Source organism: Geotrypetes seraphini, chromosome 2, assembly GCF_902459505.1.
Source record: "Geotrypetes seraphini chromosome 2, aGeoSer1.1, whole genome shotgun sequence".
Classification (NCBI taxonomy): Eukaryota; Metazoa; Chordata; class Amphibia; order Gymnophiona; family Dermophiidae; genus Geotrypetes; species Geotrypetes seraphini.
The window spans coordinates 323,557,092-323,577,595 of NC_047085.1; the positions used below are offsets into that span (position 1 = coordinate 323,557,092).

The 20,504-nt window shown below is 43.0% G+C and overlaps 1 protein-coding gene across 1 annotated transcript in view; it reads left to right on the forward strand.

Annotated features, from left to right (window-relative positions):
• Positions 1–19,126, forward strand: part of AZI2 (5-azacytidine induced 2) — a 125,994-nt gene extending 106,868 nt beyond the window's left edge. Inside the window, exons 7-8 of the mRNA XM_033932844.1 lie at positions 14,405–14,529; positions 17,721–19,126. Coding sequence (XP_033788735.1) covers positions 14,405–14,529; positions 17,721–18,127 — 532 coding nt within the window. The 3' untranslated portion in view covers positions 18,128–19,126. The remainder of the gene's footprint in view (positions 1–14,404; positions 14,530–17,720) is intronic.
• The last annotated feature ends 1,378 nt before the right edge of the window (positions 19,127–20,504 follow it).

A 20,504-nucleotide genomic window follows, 5' to 3' on the forward strand; every position in this document is an offset into this window, starting at 1 on the left:
CATTAGAATCCAAAGTGTCCTCTTAAAAATTAATGAAGACCACTGCTGAATCTGCATACCTAATTTACATAGTGTAAATGTAAGGGGGTGAATGCATGGGCAGAGAATGGGTGTGATATGGGCAGGCCTTCTAGTTATGTACATAAATTTATAGAATACTGTTAATTGCGCATGTCCCTGCTGCATTTACATGCTCAGGTATGCCAGGTCTATGGCTGATATAACTGCATATAAATACTAGTATTTATCACAGAATCTGGGTACCAAAATTCCATTATGAAATAGGCTCCTACCATGCATCCTCAAGGTGCCTAAATGGAGGTGCCCAGTTGTCGAATTACCCCGTTAATGTACCATATTTCCCCATATATAGGCCGCAGCCTATATATAGGTTTTGCAAGCCGTCCCAGTGGGTGCGACGTGCATAACTGGGACAGCCTGTACAGGGTTTTTAAATGATCCCTCCGCCCTCCCTTATCTCTCTCCCCTTACCTCCCTCGCTGGATGGCAACCTCCTTGAATAAAGTCCTGGACTGATGAGCCTTTCTAACTCAAACAGATATAAGTATGCTGTTACAGAGTATAATTTAAACAAGTTGACCATAGTTCAGGAAGGAGGTTGACAAGAGGTTTCTTGGTTTTGTATTTGTTAAAAACTGTAAATAAAAAAAATAAATTTAAAAAAGGGAAAGCATGTGGAGCGTGACTCGAGAAATTCTTTCCATTCAGACTGTATTTTCGTCTGCATTTATGTTCCCGTGTGTATCTCTAACCTGGAGGGGAGAGGGGTTGGACAATTTGAATGGAGTTATATCCAAACATTCTGTTCGTTTGTAAAGAACAATAAAATAAAACAGTGTGATAGTTTATCTATTCAGTTGTCACTGTCAACAAATTCTAAAGGATAGATTTAATAGTTCTAACTACAGGGTGTGACTGTCCTAAGGCAGTAAGGGCCAGATTCTCTAAACAGCGCCGCTAGAAGCGGCTGTTTAGAAAAGTGGTGCAGATTATGTGTTCAGTCACATAACGGCACCATTTAGAGCAGTGGTTCCCAACCCTGTCATGGAGGACCACCAGCCAGTCAGGTTTTCAGGATAATCCTAATGAATAATCATGGGGCAGATTTTGCATGCCTGTCACCTCCATTGTATGCAAATCTTTCTCATGCATATTCATTAGGGCTATCCCAAAAACCCGACTGGCTGGTGGTCCTCCAGGGCAAGATTGGGAACCACTGATTTAGAGAATCACAGCCACATCAAAAGTAGGTGCCAGAAATGTAGGCCAGAGTTTTACAGAAGAGGATATACACAACATACCGGAAGCCGACAGGCTATACGACGAAGATGGGAAACTGACAGGGTTGATGGTCAGTCTAGAAGAGGTATGCAGGCAGATTGATAGGCTTAAAAACGATAAATTCCCGGGACCGGATGGCATCCATCTGAGGGTAATCAAGGAACTGAAAGGGACTATAGCTGAACTGATTCAACTAATAGCCAATCTGTCAATCAAATCAGGAAGGATTCCAGAAGACTGGAAAGTGGCGAATGTTACGCCAGTCTTCAAGAAAGGTTCAAGGGGAGATACGGGAAACTACAGACCGGTGAGTCTGACCTCGGTACCGGGAAAGATGGTAGAGGCGCTGATAAAGGACCGCATCATTGATCACCTTGACGGACACAATCTGATGAGAAACAGCCAGCACGGCTTCAGCAAAGGAAGATCTTGCTTGATGAACTTGCGTCACTTCTTCGAGGAAGTTAACAGGCAGATAGATAAGGGTGACCCGGTCGACATTGTATATCTGGATTTTCAAAAGGCGTTTGACAAGGTTCCACATGAACGACTACTTCGAAAAATTGCGAGCCATGGAATCGAGGGCGAGATAATCACGTGGATTAAAAACTGGCTGGCGGATAGGAAACAAAGAATGGGGGTAAATGGACAATGCTCGGACTAGAAAAGTGTCACGAGTGGAGTGCCGCAGGGTTTGGTGCTTGGACCCGTACTCTTCAACATATTTATAAATGACCTGGAAATTGGTACGACGATTTGAGGTGATTAAATTTGCAGACGATACAAAGTTATTCGGAGTAATGAAGAAGCAGGAGGATTACGAAGAACTGCAACGTGATATAAACACGCTTGAGAAATGGGCCGCAACATGGCAAATGAGGTTTAACATGGATAAGTGTAAGGTGATGTATGTCGGTAACAAAAATCTAATACATGAATACAGGATGGCCGGTGCAGTACTTGGAGAGATCCCCCAGGAAAGAGACTTGGGCGTTCTGGTCGACAAGTCAATGAAGCCGTCCGCAAAATGTGCGGCGGCGGCGAAAAGGGTGAACAGAATGCTAGGAATGATTAAGAAGGGGATCACGAACAGATCGGAGAAGGTTATCATGCCGCTGTACTGGGCCATGGTATGCCCTCACCTGGAATACTGCGTCCAGCACTGGTCGCCAAACCTGAAAAAGGACACAGTATTTACTACTCGAAAGGGTCCAGAGAAGAGCGATTTAAAATGGTTAAGGGGCTGGAGGAGTTGCCGTTCAGTGAGAGATTAGAGAAACTGGGCCTCTTCTCCCTTGAAAAGAGGAGACTGAGAGGGGACATGATCGAAACATTCAAGATAATGAAGGTAATAGATTTAGTAGATAAAGACAGGTTGTTCACCCTCTCCAAGGTAGAGAGAACGAGAGGGCACTCTCTAAAGTTAAAAGGGGATAGATTCCGTACAAACGTAAAGAAGTTCTTCACCCAGAGAGTGATAGATATCTGGAACGCTCTTCCGGAGGCTGTTGTAGGGGAAAACACCCTCAAGGGATTCAAGACAAAGTTAAACAAGTTCCTGCTGAACCAGAACGTACACAGTAAGGCTAGTCTCAGTTAGGTCTGTGACTTAAGGGCCACCGCATGAGCGGACTGCTGGGCACGATGGACCACTGGTCTGACCCAGCAGCAGCAATTCTTATGTTCTTTTGATTCTCATCAAAAGTAGGCGCTGAAATATGTCAGAGGCGCCTACCAGCACCTATGCCAAATTCTGGCTTAAACCATGCCTATTTTAGATGTATTCACCTCTACGGATGGGAGTTGGTTGCCATCATTTGTAGGCGCTTGCAAGCACTTACATTTTAAAAAAATTAGATTTTGAATTGATTTTAAACGATGCAGTCAATTATGCCATTTATCACCAATTAAACCACTTAAGTTAGGTGGCAGTAGGGCGCCTATCGCCGCCTAACTTTCGGTTCAGCTTTGAGAAATTGGGCCTAAATGTTACTGTGTTAATCTACCCCCTTGGAGGCTACACAACGCTTACATTTTAATTTATACCTAGCAAACATTAAGGAAGATATATGGTTCACAATTAGGTTTCACAGTAAACTTACACCAAAGAAAATGAAATTCACATCTGAATCGCAAAGAGCCAGCCCAGCAGGGATAGGCTGTCATGGCAGTAGGGATGGAAATGCTTAGTTGGGAAAGCAGGCTTCGTATTTCCAATTTATCTGTGTGTGTTTTTGTATGTCTATAGGTGTGTACTCTTACATGTTAGAGGCAGAGAAGAGAAAATAACAGGAAATTTGCTCATTTCAGTGGATCAGTTTTTTTTTTTTAACTGCAGATGCTGGAACTGTTTTATAGCAATGCCTTTTAATGGGGAAGGAGAGCTTTATTATTATTATTATTTTTTAGTCTCTATCCTAATCTGACCCATATTTTGAGCTCGATGTGTCGCTTCACAATTTTCCCCATTCCAAATTTGGCCCCTTCCATTCAATTTTCAGAGTGCAATTTTGCCCTAGGACATCTTGATTTATATAGAATTTTGCTTTTATTCTTTACAACTCAACAGATGTTTGAAACATGTACTCAGTGTGTAGAACAGGGGTGTCAAAGTCCCTCCTCGAGGGCCGCAATCCAGTCGGGTTTTCAGTATTTCCCTAATGAATATGCATGAGATCTATTAGCATACAATGAAAGCAGTGCATGCAAATAGATCTCATGCATATTCATTGGGGAAATCCTGAAAACCCAACTGGATTGCGGCCCTTGAGGAGGGACTTTGACACCCCTGGTCTAGAACCATGTCCACTATTGCCCCCTTTTTGTGGGTTCTGTTACCATTTGCCTGTTGTGAATCAATTAAAGATCAGGATACATATGTAATATTCATCTGATTAAAATCTCCTGTAAATTTATGTATGTCTGACTACATCATTTTTCAAACCTTTTGTTTGTGCTGGAGGTTTGTAGGTTACACTAACATTTCTCTTTTCCAAGATTACCCAAAGTATTTCCTCTTCTCATAACCCAAAATTATAGTTGTTTTCATATTATATTTTTACATGTGATACTTTTCTGCTTGTCCTCTCCTTCCTGAATGGACTACAGTTTGGGACTAATTTAATCACAGCTGTTTACCAATGACAATATCTAAATCTGCCTGTATTAAGGCTTGCCAGTTCAGGATTTTATTAGGCTATTAAGGGGATCGGGGATTGGGACTTGTATACCACCTTTTTGTAGTTTTTACAACCACATTCAACCACATTTTCCCTATCTGTCCCAGTGGCTCACAATCTTATCTAATGTACCTGGAGCAGTGGACAATTAAGTGACTTACCCAAGGTTGCAAGGAGCAGAGTGGGGTTTGAACCCACTACCTCAGGGTGCTGAGACTATAGCTCTAATCACTGCACCACACAGGATGTATATTAAGGAATTTCTCACATTTTGTATGCATTGGGCAAGTGCTAGTATGTATGAAACAATGGGCACTTCACCACACCCTCACAGAAATGCTGAATGTCATTGTTTTCTACTGTCTTTGACACAGCAGTTTGCTATTTTCTTCATATAAGCTAGGTTTCAGAGCGTGGTATTCAGTTTTGGATGTGTATTGGGTAGCAAAAGGGAATGAGCATTTAAGATATTCTTTGCTGCAGAATGGCAGGTTTGAAAATCTGTTCAGTTTGACTGTGTGCATGCTTTCTGACCTGCAGAGACGAACCTTAATGTTTGTATAGTACTAATAATATGTGTGAGCCTGTACATTTAACAATTTTATAGACTGTGTTCATAATAAAATTGCTTCAGGTGGTTTAAAAAAAAAAACCATAAACCAAGCAGAATACATAGGCTCAGACCACCAATAATTAATACACATTGAATATCAAAGCGATTTGAGAACCAGCTACTTAAGTGGATGCAGTCAGTGTGGGCCAAATTCTATATATGGTGCCAAAAAACTTGTCACCAATCAACACAGTGCTTAGTGTGATTATGTAAAAAGAAGCATATTCTATTACAGTGCATGTAACTTTTAGGAACACCCATGCTCCTTCCCTGGCCACACCCCTTTTTGAGATTTATGTGCTAGAACTGATGTGCATCACTTTATAGAATGTGCCTACCAAGTTGTGCACATAACTTCTAATTAGTGCTGATCAATGCCAATTAGGTGTTAATTGCCAATTAGCACCAATTGGTTTGTTAAATCAGTAAATGGCACATACAAATTGGCTATGCACACCAATTTGTGCATGCAACTTACCATATACAGAATATCAGAATATGGGGGTATGTGTATAAAAAGCAGCAGTTTCAGGAAAGGTACACATGTATTTACACTTCCAAACTGCTGCTGAGTGCAACCAGGGTTGGCAGATATTTATGTAAATTAACACTAGTTCCAAGGATCGCGTCCTGCATATACCTTCATATATGTATATGCCAATAAATTTTTCATAACCAGCTTTTTAAAATTGCTCTCCAAATATTAGAAAATATAGTTAACTAAAGGCATACCTTATAAAAGACATAGAGGGGCATAATCGAAAGGGACGTCTAAGTCCGTTTGCGTCTAAGTCGCAAGTCATCCAAAGTAAAACCCAGCTTGACACATTTTCGAAAAATACGTCCAAATTTTTTTTTGTTTCGAAAATCGTCTAACTAAACGTCCTGCTGATCTGATCGTCCAAGCTGCTAAATTGTCCATCTTTATACCACATTTCCATCCAACTTTTCGTCCAAGTCCAAAACGCCTAGAACAAGCCCTGTTGGACGTGGGAGGGGTCTGCAAAGTGATGGACTGAAAACCCAGACATGCCACCTAAATAGTGGGGTACCTTACAGGGCACTGCTGTGAATTTCACAAAAATGGTGCCTTCTCCTCACTACAGCTCCCTTATAGGTCACAGTGAGCCCCCCAAACCACCTCCAGAATCTTCTAGACCCACTTATCTGCCACCCTAATAGCCCTTATGGCTGCAGGAGCCACTTATATGCCAGTATAAAGGGTTTTATGGGTGTATGGGAGAGTGCACATGTTTAAGTATCAATGCAATGATTACAGGGGCTTATGGGCATGGGTCATCCTCTCTATGGGTCCCTAACCCACCCCCAAGACGACTTAAGCCGCCTCTGTGCTGGATGACTAGGCTTTCCTATGCCAGGCAGCCAGGTGATGATGGTCTGGAGGCTGAATTTTAAAGGTGTGATTAATATTTTTATGGGGATGGGGGGGGATCGGTGATCACTGGGGTAGTGTGTTGGGGTCTGTATTTTGTGTTTGCAGTGCATATCTGGTGACTTTAGGTAGGTTTTTGGGACTTAGACCATGTTTTACATGTTCTAAGTCACAACGTCCAAGTTCCGTCGATCCCAGACTGTATAACTTTTGGTTATACATGCTGTACGACTAAGTCTAAGCTGGCCCAAGTCCTGCCGAACTCCCACTCTCGACACTCCTCCCGAAATGCCCCGCTTAGCTTTGGTCGTTCAGCGGCACTATGAAGGCCTAGGTAGTTTAGAAATACGTCCGAAACCCATTTTTATTATCGGTACTTGGATGTATTTGAGAAATGTTCATCCACGTGCCCACTTAGGCTGGTTTTTGGATGTTTTTCTCTTTTAATTATGAGCCCCACAGTGCATAAACCTTAAAATCTACAATTGGCAAAAGCAAAAATAAAAGTTCTCAGACTAATGCAAAATAGGCACAATTTGAAAAAAACAAGCTGTTACAAATTAGAAAGTAGTAAAGCTGAATGAAACTGAATATCAATAATAATAAAATCCTAGAGTGTGCATGCGCTCTTGAAAATTCGTGAGTCCTGGTGCTGTGAGGTGTGCTTTTGTGGCAGTATTCTAATTCACACCTCATGGTGCTTGCAGGGGCTGGAGGCGCGCGACTGTGGAGCTTTGTTAGCACGGTCGTCTTCAGGCGCATTTGGCGGTTTGTGGACCGGCAGGAGAGTGGCGGTGGCGGTTTCAAGCGGCAGCACCAGCATTTTCTCTCCTGTTAGTGGAGAGTGTCGGTTCCAGGGTGTGCAGCCGCTGTTACAAGGTTAAAAAAAGGCTCGGAAGTGGAGGGGAGAGGGAAAGGGGGCTACTTTGGAGGGAGGGGTGTGCTGGGAGGCCGACAGAGAGAAGGGGGCTAGAAGAGACAGAGAAATACAGGCAGGGGGCCAACCAAGGACAGAGACAGTGGGCCAGGCAGAGAGACAGACAGAAAGAAAAACAGGGGGCCAGGCAGAGAGACAGAGAAAGAAAAACAGGGAGCCAGGCAGAAAGACAGAGAGACAGACAAACAAAAAATGGGGGCCAGGGAGAGAGACAGCCAGAAAGATAAATAGGGGGCCAGGCAGAAAGACAGACAGAAAGAAAGACAGCCATCCATACAGTGGCCAAGGAGAGAGAGACAGAAAGAAAGGTAGGGGTCAGGCAGAAAGACAGAGAGAAGAAAAACAGGGAGCCAGGCAGAAAGACAGAGAGACAGACAAACAAAAATTGGGGGCCAGGGAGAGAGACAGCCAGAAAGATAAACAGGGGGCCAGGCAGAAAGACAGACAGAAAGAAAGCCATCCACACAGCGGCCAAGGAAAGAGAGAGAGAAAGAAAGAAAGAATGACAGACAGACAGTGGGCCAGAAAGACAGACAGACAGCCAGCAGCCAAGGACAGAGAGAGAAAGAAAAAAAAAAACTAGACAGATAGACAGCGGCCAAGAAGACAGAGAGAAAGAAAGAATGACAGACACAAAGTCAAACAAACAAGGAGCCAGAGAGACAGACAGAAAAGGAGAAAGACAGACAGAAGGAAAGACAAACAGACAAGGGGCCAGAGAGACAGAAAAAAAGACAGCCAGCCATCCAGACAGCGGCCAAGGAGAGAGAGAGAATGAAAAGAATACATACAGAAGGCCAGTGGCCAAGGAGAGAGAGAAAAAGAAATAAAGACAGACAGCCAGAAGCCAAGAAAAGAAAGAGAGAAACAAAAAAAAAAGACAGACAGTGGTCAAGGGAGAGGGACAGAAAGAAAAGGGCCAGGGAGAGAGAAAGAAAGACATACATCTATAATAATAAAACCCCAGAGCGTGCATGCGCTCTTGAAAATTTGTGATTCCTGGCGCCGTGAGGTGTGCTTCTGTGGCAGTATTCTATTTGACACCTCACGGCGCTTGCAGGGGCTGGAGGCGCGTGCAGTGGTTGAAGGCGCACGACTGTGCTCTCTCCCTGCCCGCATCCTCGGCAGGGAACACACCTCCCGCCCTCACTCGCCGCCGCCACTGCTGCTGATTCTCCTCTTCAGAGCAGCCTGCGATCATGGCCGGCTTTAAAGAACCTCGCAGGCCGCTGTCCAACCTCAGTAACACGCTCCCTCTGACGCAAGGGATCGCGTCAGAGGGAACATGCTACCGAGTTGGAGAGCGGCCTGCTAGGTTTGCTAAAGCCGGCCACCAAGATCGCAGGCTGCTTTGAAGAGGAGCAGGCCAGAAGGCGCCGGGATGAAAGGAGGGTAAGAAGGGGATCAATACCGGGAGCCAGGGGGAGAGGGAAAGGGAAGGGGGGCTGCTTGGGGGGGGGGGGTGCTGGGGGGAGACAGAAGGGGCCATGGATAGGGAGAGGGAAAGGGGGCTGCTTTGGGGGGAGGTGTGCTGGGGACAGACAGCTTTGCTCTGGGAGAGAAGACAGAAGAGGGCCATGGAGAGATAGTTAGAGAGAGGGAAAGGGGGCTGCTTTATAGGAGAGTTGTGTGCTGGGGGCAAATAGCTTTTCTCGGGGGGGGGGGGGGGGGAAGGATACAGACAGCGGCCAAGGAGAGAGAGATAAAGAAACACAGACAGACAGACACATCTATTCTAGCACCCGTTAATGTAATGGGCTTAAAGACTAGTTACTATATAAAACCTTAAAATTCGTATGAAGAAAACCAAAACACTGATTGATAGTCATTAATAATTTTATTGACTGATACCTTCCTTCATGCATTGAAATCCCCAAATCCTTTGCATTTCCCTCAACTATCTCAGCTTTTGGTACTGAAACACCTACAATCAGAAATTATTAATTTTTCAACTTTATCCCAAAGCAATACCTCCTTCAAATATTTGCGTAACAAAATCTCAGGAGACAGTAGGTAACAAATAGGAAAATTTAATAAATGTAATGTTGCTCTCATTCGATTATTAAGAAATTCCTATTGCTTGTGTGTAATCAGACTGTCTTTAACAAAAGCAGGAGAAACCGATTGATAATTAGGTAAATTTTGAAGAAATCCGAGACAGTCTGGTTTCCAATTTGTCCATTTTTAAGAATATAAGAACATAAGAATTGCTGCTGTTGGGTCAGACCAGTGGTCCATTGTGCCCAGCAGTCCGCTCACGCGGCGGCCCTTGGTCAAAGACCAGCGCCATAACTAAGTCTAGTCCTACCTGCGTACGTTCTGGTTCAGCAGGAACTTGTCTAACTTTGTCTTGAATCCCTGGAGGGTGTTTTCCCCCACGACAGACTCCGGAAGAGCTTTCCAGTTTTCTACCACTCTCTGAGTGAAGAAGAACTTCCTTACTTTCGTATGGAATCTATCCCCTTTCAATTTTAGAGATTGCCCTCTTGTTCTCCCTACCTTGGAGAGGGTGAACAACCTGTCCTTATCTACTAAGTCTATTCCCTTTAGTACCTTGAATGTCCCCTCTCAATCTCTGTTTGAGGGAGAAAAGGCCCAGTTTCTCTAATCTTTCACTGTACGGCAACTTCTCCAGCCCCTTAACCATCTTCATGGAATTTTTCCACTCTCTGTTGAGAAAAACTACATAGCTATGTGGAAGAGTGTGTGGCGCAGTGGTTGAAGCTACAGCCTCATCACCTGGGGGTAGTGGGTTCAAACCCTGCGCTACTCCTTGTGATCCTGGGCAAGTCACTCAGTCCTCCATAGCCCCAGGTACATTAGATAGATTGTGAGCCCACCAGGACAGATAGGGAAAATGCTTGAGTACCTGATTGTAAAAACCGCTTAGATAACCTTGATAGGCGGTATATAAAATCCTAATAAACTTGAAACTTAATATAGTAGTCTTTATACACTCTTCAGTCCTAACAACCACTTGCCAGATATCTTTCTAAGTAATATCTTGAGGTTCATCCAAATTTTTTAAACAAATTTGGGTAAATTAAAGCTACTAAGCCCATACTGGCAACATTGATTTGTACCTAAGAAGGTGCATGAGAATCAGCTGATATTTTGTCCACCTGGGTTGTTCCTTTAGAGCAGGGGTGTCAAACTCAATCACATAAGGGGCCAAAATGTGAAAAAAAGGGCTAAGTCGCAGGCTGAATTTTTAATTAAGATACTTAGGGGTCCATAATAAAAGGACCCCTAAGTGACTAAGGCTTAGTTTTAGCAGAAATATAGGTTTACATCTCCAACACCCCCCCCCCCCCCCCACACACACACACACACACACACACAGCTCTGTGGTGTAAACAAAATAAATATTGTAATCACAAAAGAGAAAATAAAATTATTTTTTCTACCTTTTGTTGGTCCCAGGCTCTGGTTGTCTTCTGATAACTTGCTTGCCAGGATCTCCTGCCCCACCATCTGTCCGTTTCTCAACTACCCTTTCATCCAGCATCTCTCCCTCCTTCCCCACCACCCCAGGATCCACCATCTCTCCTTTTCTCTTCCCAACTACCCTCCTATCCAGTATCTCTATCCCCCCTCCACACCATCCCTTGTGTCCAACTTCTCTCTCTTTCTGTTCCTTCCGTCCCAACATCTCTCTCTCTCCTCTGTTTTATTTCTTCCCCATTCCACCCCACTCTCCCTCCAAGCAAACATATTCCCTTTAATTTTAGCCTCTCTTTCTATCCCTCCCTTCCTTTGTTCAGCATTTCCTCTTGCCCCTCTCCATTGAGCATCTTCCCCTTTCCTCCCTGCTTTCCCCTTCCACATGTCCAGTATCCACTCTGTGTCCTTACTCCCTCTCTCTGTGCTTATGATCTCCTTTTGTCATTCTTCATCCACCCCTGATCCAGCATTTTCTTGGTCACTCTGTTCCCTGCAGAATCCAGTATCCCCATTTGTGTCCCTAAATGTCTGTATCCTTATTCTCCCCTCACTTCTCAGTCCAGCGCTTGCATGTCTGGACCCCTTCTTCTCTCCCTCTGGGTAATTCTACAACAGGGCCCGCCCCCGTACCGAAGGCCTGCATGTTTTTCCCCTTTATTCCCGGTCTCACCTTCATATTTGGCCTGTCGTTCCTACCCTCCCTCCATCCTGGCTTCCTGGTCTCCTCTGGCCAGCCGGCAGCAGTTGCTGCTCTTCACGCATGTCTTCCTTCGCCTGGTCTTCTCTTCAAAGCGTACGGGATTGCATCAGAGGGAACGTACTACTGCGGTTGACAATGGCCTGCGAGATTCGCTACAGCCGGCCAACGATCCTCAGCAGGCTGTTTTGAAGAGGAGATCAGACGAAGGCAGACGTAAGTGATGAGCAGCAGTGGTTCATGCTGGCAGGCCAGATTGAGTATAAAATTGAGAATGTCTGGTGAGCCAGAGTTTGACATGTCTGCTTTAGAGGAAACAATCTCAGGTAGGCAAACAGAGGTAAATAGAGGGAGAGGAGTTGAACGACCACCCTCACTTAATGAGGCCCTTGAAATGGACAAATCACCTACATGATCTATAGGTGACATAGGACTAACAGTTTTTTGGGGTACTGGTTCCTTTGGCTTTCCACTTCTGCTTCACCATAATTATACAAGGAGGAAAAAATACCTATATCTCAGGCTCCAGTCATCAAATTTATTCCACCAAGTCCTTTCTGGCTCCTTTTGACTCCTAAGGGGCCAATCGTGCCCCTTGTGGCATGCCCCGTAGGGAGGGAGCTAAAGAGTCTTTGAATTTAACAGATTTTCTTGAATCCTCACAAGAGAAAATTGCTACCAGAGTATCCCTCCTTGCAACTTTCTCAACGGAACAGAAGAAAATTAATATCTTTAAAAAGTATTTCTGTAATAAAAATTTTCAGTTTTGTGGTCAGCCCATTTTTCCGGATGTGGCTAGATCCACGCAACTATGTCGCAAGGAATTTTTGAAATTGAAAGATAGAGTTGTGTCTTTGGGAGGAAATTTTTTCCTTCAGTTTTCTTGCAAATGTTGTATAATGTTACAGTTTACTAGATATATTTACTTTGATCCTTCTCAGCTTGAGAGATTGCTGAATGAAAAAGAAATTTCTGATATGCCTTAGGAGATTTATAGGATGAATTAAATATAGAATGAAGAATGGATAGTGATAGAAGGTTAGGATCCATATTTCTTGCCTTGTATTGGTAATTTGTAAAAAAAATTTCTTGTTGCCTCTTCCTGTTGATGTGGACTATGTATTTCATCCTCTATAATAATACCCTAAGCACGCATGTTCACTTAGGACGGCATGTTCCCTGACAGATGATGTGTCTCTCCGTGCCGAATTCTATTTTCGAACACAGACGCAGGGAACACGCCGACAACTCCCCCCTCCCATCCTCACTCACTGTGAGGCCCGCTGCCGTCACTGCTGCTCTTCGTTGTCTGCCCTCCTCTTCAAAGCAGCCTGCTGAGGATTGCCGGCCGGCTGCAGCGAACCTCGCAGGCCACTCTCCACCTCGGTAGCATGTTCCCTCTGACGTGACCCCGAGGGGCGGGATCGCGTCAGAAGAGGAGCAGCGGCGGCAGCGGTTCGTGCCGGTGGGCCAGAAGAGACCAGGAAGCCAGGTTTGGGAGCGATACAGGCAGGCAGGGGGCCAGGGTGAAAGGGAAAGGGGGCTGCTTTGGGGGGAGGGGTGTGCTGGGGGCAGACAGCAATCATGCTTTGCTCTGGGATGGGAGCCATGGAGCAGGCAGGCATGGCACAACAGAGAAATACAGGCAGGCAGGGGGCCAGGGAGAGACACAGACAGAAAGAATGACAGACAGGGGGCCAGAGAGGCAGACAGACAGCGTCCAAAGACAGACAGCGGCCAAGGAGAGAGAGAGAAAGAAAGAAAGACACACACATTACTATTCTAACACCCGTTAATGTAACGGGCTTAAAGACTAGTTTACTATATTTCATTTGAAATCATAAAGAAAAAAGAAATCCCCAAATCCAAATTTTATTCCAGTGTCACGTTTCAATCATATTATAAAAGAAAAAAATGTATTCCCAGAATTTTATAAGCAAGAACTTTATTGGCTAAAAATGTAACACAAAGAACAGGTTACAGATACAAGCACATTTTACAATGGAGCTTTGCCAACTCAATGGGCATAGAGATCATGAAGGGCATAGAGAAAGTGGAGAGGGACAGATACTTCAAACCTTCGAAAAATACAAGAACGAGAGGGCATTTGGAAAAGTTGAAAGGGGACAACTTAAAAACAAATGCTAGGAAGTTTTTCTTCATCGAACGTGTGGTGGACACCTGGAATGCGCTTCCAGAGGGCATGATAGGACAGAGTACAGTTTTGGGGTTCAAGAAGAATTGGACAATTTTCTGTTGGAAAAAGGGATAGAGGAGTATAGATAGAGGATAACTGCACAGGTCTTGGACCTGTTGGGCCGCCGCATGAGCAGACTGCTGGGCACGATGGACCTCAGGTCTGACCCAGCGGAGGCAATGCTTATGTTCAATACCTATTGTTTTGCCAAAAATAAATCGGTTTCAAAGTGTATTTGACAGGATGGAAACACCTGTAAAATAACTAATTATACTTAGGACTCTTTTTACTAAGGTGGGTGTGTTTTTTCTTCATTTGAAAGACTTTCATGGAATTTGTAGTATAACATTGAATCCATAAATTCTCTTCACTAAGAGGAATACTATTTTGAATGAAGTCAAGAACATCTCGCTCAGTTTATTAGAGTTTTGAACTGTCCCAATTTCAGATTTTTATTTTCACATTTACATTTATACAAATAATTAAGAAAGCTCTAAACCCACAAGAAAGGCTGTGGTGCTGTTAGACACATGTATCTTCAGTGATCTGAGGTAGATATTATTGAAGATCGAATTAAAGGTGACAAAGGTTTACAGTGCATGGTAGAAATTGATTCTATCTATTTTTTAAATGTATTTTCAGTCTAAAGAGCATGCAGCACGCATACCAGGAGCTGAAGAGGGAAATGTCTAATTTACATCTAGTGACTGAAGTGCAAGCTGAGGTGCTAAGAAAGCTGAGAGCCACCATTACTGCGACCAAGAAAGGCAAGTGACATAGCTGGTGGGAACAGCCTTCTGCATGCTGCTGTTCCCAGCAGTGCCATCTAAAGAGCAGCTAGATATCAAAGCTCATCAATATCTCACCCACTGAAGTTGATACACAGGGCTGTAGTAGAGAAACAGCTTTTACTGTATCTATTTTCTGCTCAGACTTCTAGTTCATGCTGGTCAGCTTCACACATGAAGGTGTTGCTGATATATACGGGGAGGGGGGGGGTAAAATATATCTTTTTTTTATTCAGTACAGTATTCTGTTTCCCTTGTGGCTTTCTCTCTTTATGGTTTGTTTGTTTTTTATCAGTGAAGCATTGCTTATATGTACAGGGCCAAGATGTTAAACTTTTTTTTTTCATGTGCAGCCTTTAACCATAATTGCTTCGCAATTTGGAATCAAAATAGACATGCTTTTCAAATGCAGACTCTTTATCACAGAAAATATTTTCAAAATAACAGTCGATCTCTTTACATGGCCAAAGTAAATAAGTGATTATAGAATTAGGTCTATAATGAATTACAACAGGCCATGAACACAAACTAAAAATATCTATGTCATGTTCCTTAAGGAAATAATGTAATTCCTGGATATGGCCAAGCGCTTCTAAATTGTAAATCACATTGAACTTCTTCTGGGGCATATTAGCAATCCATAATACTCTTGTAATGTAATCTGTGTAAAATTATCATGCATAGTTTAGAAATTCTCATGTATGAGCATACCTCAATTTAGCCTAGCTGCAGTTATACATGTTGTAGAAACCTGTACATACTTCTTGCCAAGGGGAAGATGGCAGGTTTCAAACTGACTGCTTTACTGGCAGAGAATCTAGATATGTGATAAAATTCTTGCAAGTACAAAGAGGTAGTGCTAGCAGAGACTGTGGGCCAGATTCTGAAATGGCGCCTACATCAGCCAGCGCTGGCTACATGTCAATCACGCATAGGTGCCATTATCAGAATCACAGCTTCCGTTACACTTAGGCGCCATTAAGGTAGGCCAGAGTTTTAAAGGCCTACTTCACTGGTGCCTGTTTGACTAAAAATCACGCCTAACAGTGCCTAAGGTAATTTCTGGCCATAACCACGCCTAGGCACCATGACGTAGCGATTCCGATGCCTGTTAGGGTAGGCACTTGTCTGTGCTTACTTTTTTTAAAAAATTGAAATTTAATTGGTTTTTTAACCAATCGCATTTAAGTTAGGCAATTGTAGGACTCCTACTGCAGCCTAACTTAGGGCTAGATTCATTAACCCTCCTATCCATGTGCGATTGGAGGCAGGCCGACCGATTCGCCAACCATCTGCATGCAAATGGGGGTGATTGGAGGCACGCCCCCAACCGACTGCACGGATCGCTAAAGCCTTGACAGTAGTGACAGGAGAAACAGCCTCCTGTCAGGGCTTCTGCCGGCTCTCTTAATTTTTTTTTTTAAATTGGGCAGATATTTTGCATGTATTACACACGCAAAATAACTGCTCGGTAAAAATAAAAGCCCCCCCCCCCAGCCCATCCTGGTACACCTCCCTCCCTGTAGTAGGCCATCCAGCTGGCTGGGCCCAGCCCACCCCCTCCCCGTACTTTTAGAAACGGTGGGAGCAGGAGGGGTGCCCAGTCCCTCCTGCTCCTCAGGCCTCCCGAGTCCCATGGTCTTCGGAAGGAGGAGGAAGGGCAAAAATCCTGCTGCAATACTGGCCTTAGGCCACACCCCGATGCATCATCTGATGCACGGGGAGGGGCCTAAAGCCCTGATTGGCTGAGGTGCCTTGGGCTTCTCCCTTGGGAAAGGCCTGGCATGCCTCAGCCAGTCAGGGACTTCCTTAGGGAGGAGTCGAGGCCTGAGGAGCAGGAGGGACTGGGCACCCCTCCTGCTCCCACCGTTTCGAAAGGTACGGGGAGGGGGTGGGCCCGGTCCAGCCAGCTGGACGGCCTACTACATGGAGGGAGGTGGGCCGGGCCCGGCCAGGTGGCATTTGCGATGGCAGGAAGGAGATGGCATCCCTCCTGCCTTGTGTTCGGTAGGGCATCGGTGCGGGGGGGCGAGCATCAGTGCTCGGGGGCATTGGCACGGGGGGGGGTGGGCAGGTTAATACCTCAGGCTGGCAATTATTATATAGAATATATAAAAAAGGAATAATTCTTTTTTTTAATGTATTTTGTAAAAATTGCTAGCCCGTGGTTTTAGAGGGCAGGAGAGTCGGCCTGGATAGAAGCGACTGGTCTTCAGCAGTCGCTTCTTTTCTGATCGGCAAGCCCAATCGGTGTTAGCTACAGTCTTTAGTGAATCACTGCCCTCCCAAATTTGCATGCCATTTCCCTCATTTGCATGCACGGATTGGGAGGGGTTCACTAACACTTTAGTGAATCGGGTTGCATAGGGCTTGCAAACCGATCAGTACATGATCGGTTTGCTTAGTGAATCTAGCCCTTAAGGCGCTGTTTTTATACATACAGGGCCAAGATGTTAAGCCTGTGTGCTTATTTCATTGGTTGGCACTGCAGTAGGGAGCAATCTGTATATAGTATAATAAATAGAAGTGGTTAAGAAATGTACTGCTTTATAAGTCACTGTATATGTTGAAATGCATTTATATCAAGCTAAATTAAAAAGAAGTCATTATTGTCATGATTTCATCCGGTTAAAGACAGTTTGAACCTTGACGTAGAGCTTTATTAATTTGGATCACTTACCCTAGCATTGATATAAGCTTTTTTGCTGTAATCTAGTAAAAACATTCATAATTTCATGTGCGGAGAGCAGTATATTTACAGTATGTCTGAAAATGGTAGAAAAATAGCTGTTATAAAAATACATGGGAAAATGGACTTTGAAAGGGAAACATTCATTTTTAAGGTGGAGAAGTTATCAGCCTGAGATACTGTTCTGAGCTCTTTGGGGACTAGGGATTGGAAAATGAATTACATAAATACTGTTTTGTTACTTTAATACATGGGCCCATTTTATGCAGTGAGACTCTGTTAAAATAACCCAGCTTAACAGTATTCCCCTGTTGACAGCTTCCCCTGAAGTAGGAATTTGTTGTATTCCATTTCTATAACTTTTTAAATTTAGGTAGACTATATGCAAAGTTGTGATTTGTTCTGTGACAGGTGTTAAAATTTAAGACCAGATGATTGAACAAATAACGTTTGTTGCTGTTTTTGTTTTGTTTTTTTGCAGTCTCGCCATGTACACCTGTGCAATGTGTGGAAGACTTGGAAAGAGACAACACAAAAGTACATTTGATTTCTTCCACCGCAATATTTAAAAAGCATGCCTGTCCCCCACAAGAGGATGAGATTCTCTGCCATGCTACAGCTTCCCCAGCACAGGGGGATGTAAGACTCCTTTCCGAGAGGGTAAATCTCAGATTGCAGGCAAATGAGAGGCTTAGCCCCTTGGGAGGCTCATTTCAGGAACATAATTCATATGGAAAGAGCTCTTTGGAAGATAACTCGTGGGTTTTCCCAAGCCCCCCAAAGCCTACCAGCACATTATTTTGGGAAAGTAACCATAATTCTTCTTCATTCAACTATCCAGGGTCTTATTTTGATAAACAAAAGTTGAATAATCATTTGAAAGGGTGAAGGGGACTACTTTTGTTGTGTACGAGTATACTTGATCACTGGATTTTATCAGAGAACAATGTATTCAAGCTGGCTGGATTGTTCAAGAGAGAACACGTGCCTTCGTTACTGTCCACCACAAAGACCTGTCGGTTCATGTACAGCATTTCTGCAGGCTGGAAGATGCTCCATGCTTCCTGTTTTTACAGACTTGTAAGAATGAAATTGCGAGTTTTCTAAAGCTGTGAACACACTTGAGATGCTTTAATTAACACTGGCAAAATATCTCGCGATAAGGCATCTCAGTTGCAGAATTTACATCACTTTTCAGTTCTTTCCAATTTAGAAACACAGATACTGCTAAAGGAAATGTACTACAAATGGACCAGAAATTTAAAGGAAGATTGTGTATGTATCTAAACATATATGTATATGAAGACATAGATAAATCTAAGATAGAAAGAAAATGTTGTGAGATGATACATTTGTGTTCTAATTTAAAACTGCTCCGATACACTGCTGTAATCATTTTTTCTTGGTATGTTTTAAAGAGTATTATGTAACAGACTTGTATAAATATTGCCGGTTACTTAGGTAATGCACACTTATTAACTCTTAGGTAGCTCTGCTTGTTCTATAATCAGTAGAAATGAAAATGGTGCAATGAAGTGTTGAAATGAATGACTTCATAAAGAATCGTTATTTAGAAGGCAGACATTCTTCAACTGCCATTTTTATTTACTGCTGCTCATTATACATTTTGGGGTTTTTTTTAAAAACCCTTTACTTTATTGGTTCCTCTAATATGCATCAAGGTTCATAGCTAGATCACAAACAACTTTGAAGTGAATTTTAAAATTTTAGCAGCACTTGGAAAATCAAGATTAAAAATCAAGACTGCTAGTTAGCTATTTGATGATGTATTGGAAATTAAAGATGTCTCTCTCTGCTGTTGCAGTATTTGAGAAGCTGCAGTTTTACAGGATTGGTAATATTAAAATTGTACAGAAAATGCCTCAATTCTTACTCATTGGAATTATTTTGTAGGTGAGTGTGGTTCTAAGGGATTCGTCCTTTGTATTTTTTTATTTTTTTTAATTGTATAAAAAAAAAAGTTTTGGGTGTGTGGCACAGTGGTTAAAGCTAAAGCCTCAGTGTCCTGAGGTTGTGGGTTCAAACCCACGATACTCTGTGACCCTGGGCAAGTCACTTAATCCCCCCATTGCCCCATGGTATTTTAGATAGACAGGGAAAAATGCTTGAGTATCTGAGTAAGTTCATGTAAACTATTCTGAGCTCCCCTGGGAGAACGGTATATAAAATTGAATGAATGTTGTTAGGAGTAGCTGAGGGATAAGTTCCAGCTGAATGCAGAAAGCTATATGATTACATGCATATTTTCAAGGATCTTATCCTTTAAAGCCAATCACTGCAAAGAATGGATAGCCATTTTACTTCTAAGTTTTACATACAACTTTATTCCTTAGCACTTGTGTTAGTGGGGTAAAACTCTTCCTCTTTTCTGAGGTTGCTGTTCTAAAGATAAATTTTAAGTCCCAGTCCTCCAGAAATCATTCATGCATACCAGGGGCCGTTGAAAATTTCTCAGCCCAACCAAGAAGAGAATGATGTGGAGCCATGAAATTTGCAAGTTATTCCACACTTTTTATTTCAAAGATATGAAATGAAATGAAAAGTGTCAAGAAAAGTGTGGAATAAGTTGTAAATTTCATGGCTCCACATCATTCTCTCCTTGGTTGGGCTGAGAACATTTTAGCAGCCCCTTGTATATGTAAACTGCTTTGGTCGTACGCACAGACCATGCCTCTTTGAACCCTTTTACCTGTTTGTAATGCTTCGTTTACTACTTATAAGGTCAGAATTTATGTTCCTTTTTGACAGCATTTTTGGAAAAAAGCACTCTTGGGTAGCTCTCTTTTTCCATATGGACCTCAAGTTTACTATTCATAATGGTGGTTTAGTAAATGTGTTGGGTTGTACTGGCAAAATTCTGAAGAGGAAGAAAAAAAATTTCTTGCCCAGTCTACTGAGTACCTTTTTATACAGTGACCTCATGCAACATGTAGGCCAAATCTCAGCAAAGCAAACAGTACTATTGAAGTAGGAGAATTTTAAAAATGATAAATTTTTATTGCCTATTGTATGCACGCTAACCCAGAACTTACCTCAGGATGGCTAATCGTGTCTTAAGGTAAGCCTTTTTAAGCTGTGGTTTAAAGACCCTCAAAAGGTCTAAAAACATGTTTTTATAATAAATGTTAGCTTTCACCGATCTATAATAATTTAGCGTGTCCTCTGGTGTGAATCCTTTAATCAGCATCCAGATTTTGTGCCATGTATTTATTAGTTACTGAAGTTTTATTTAACCTTTATATAT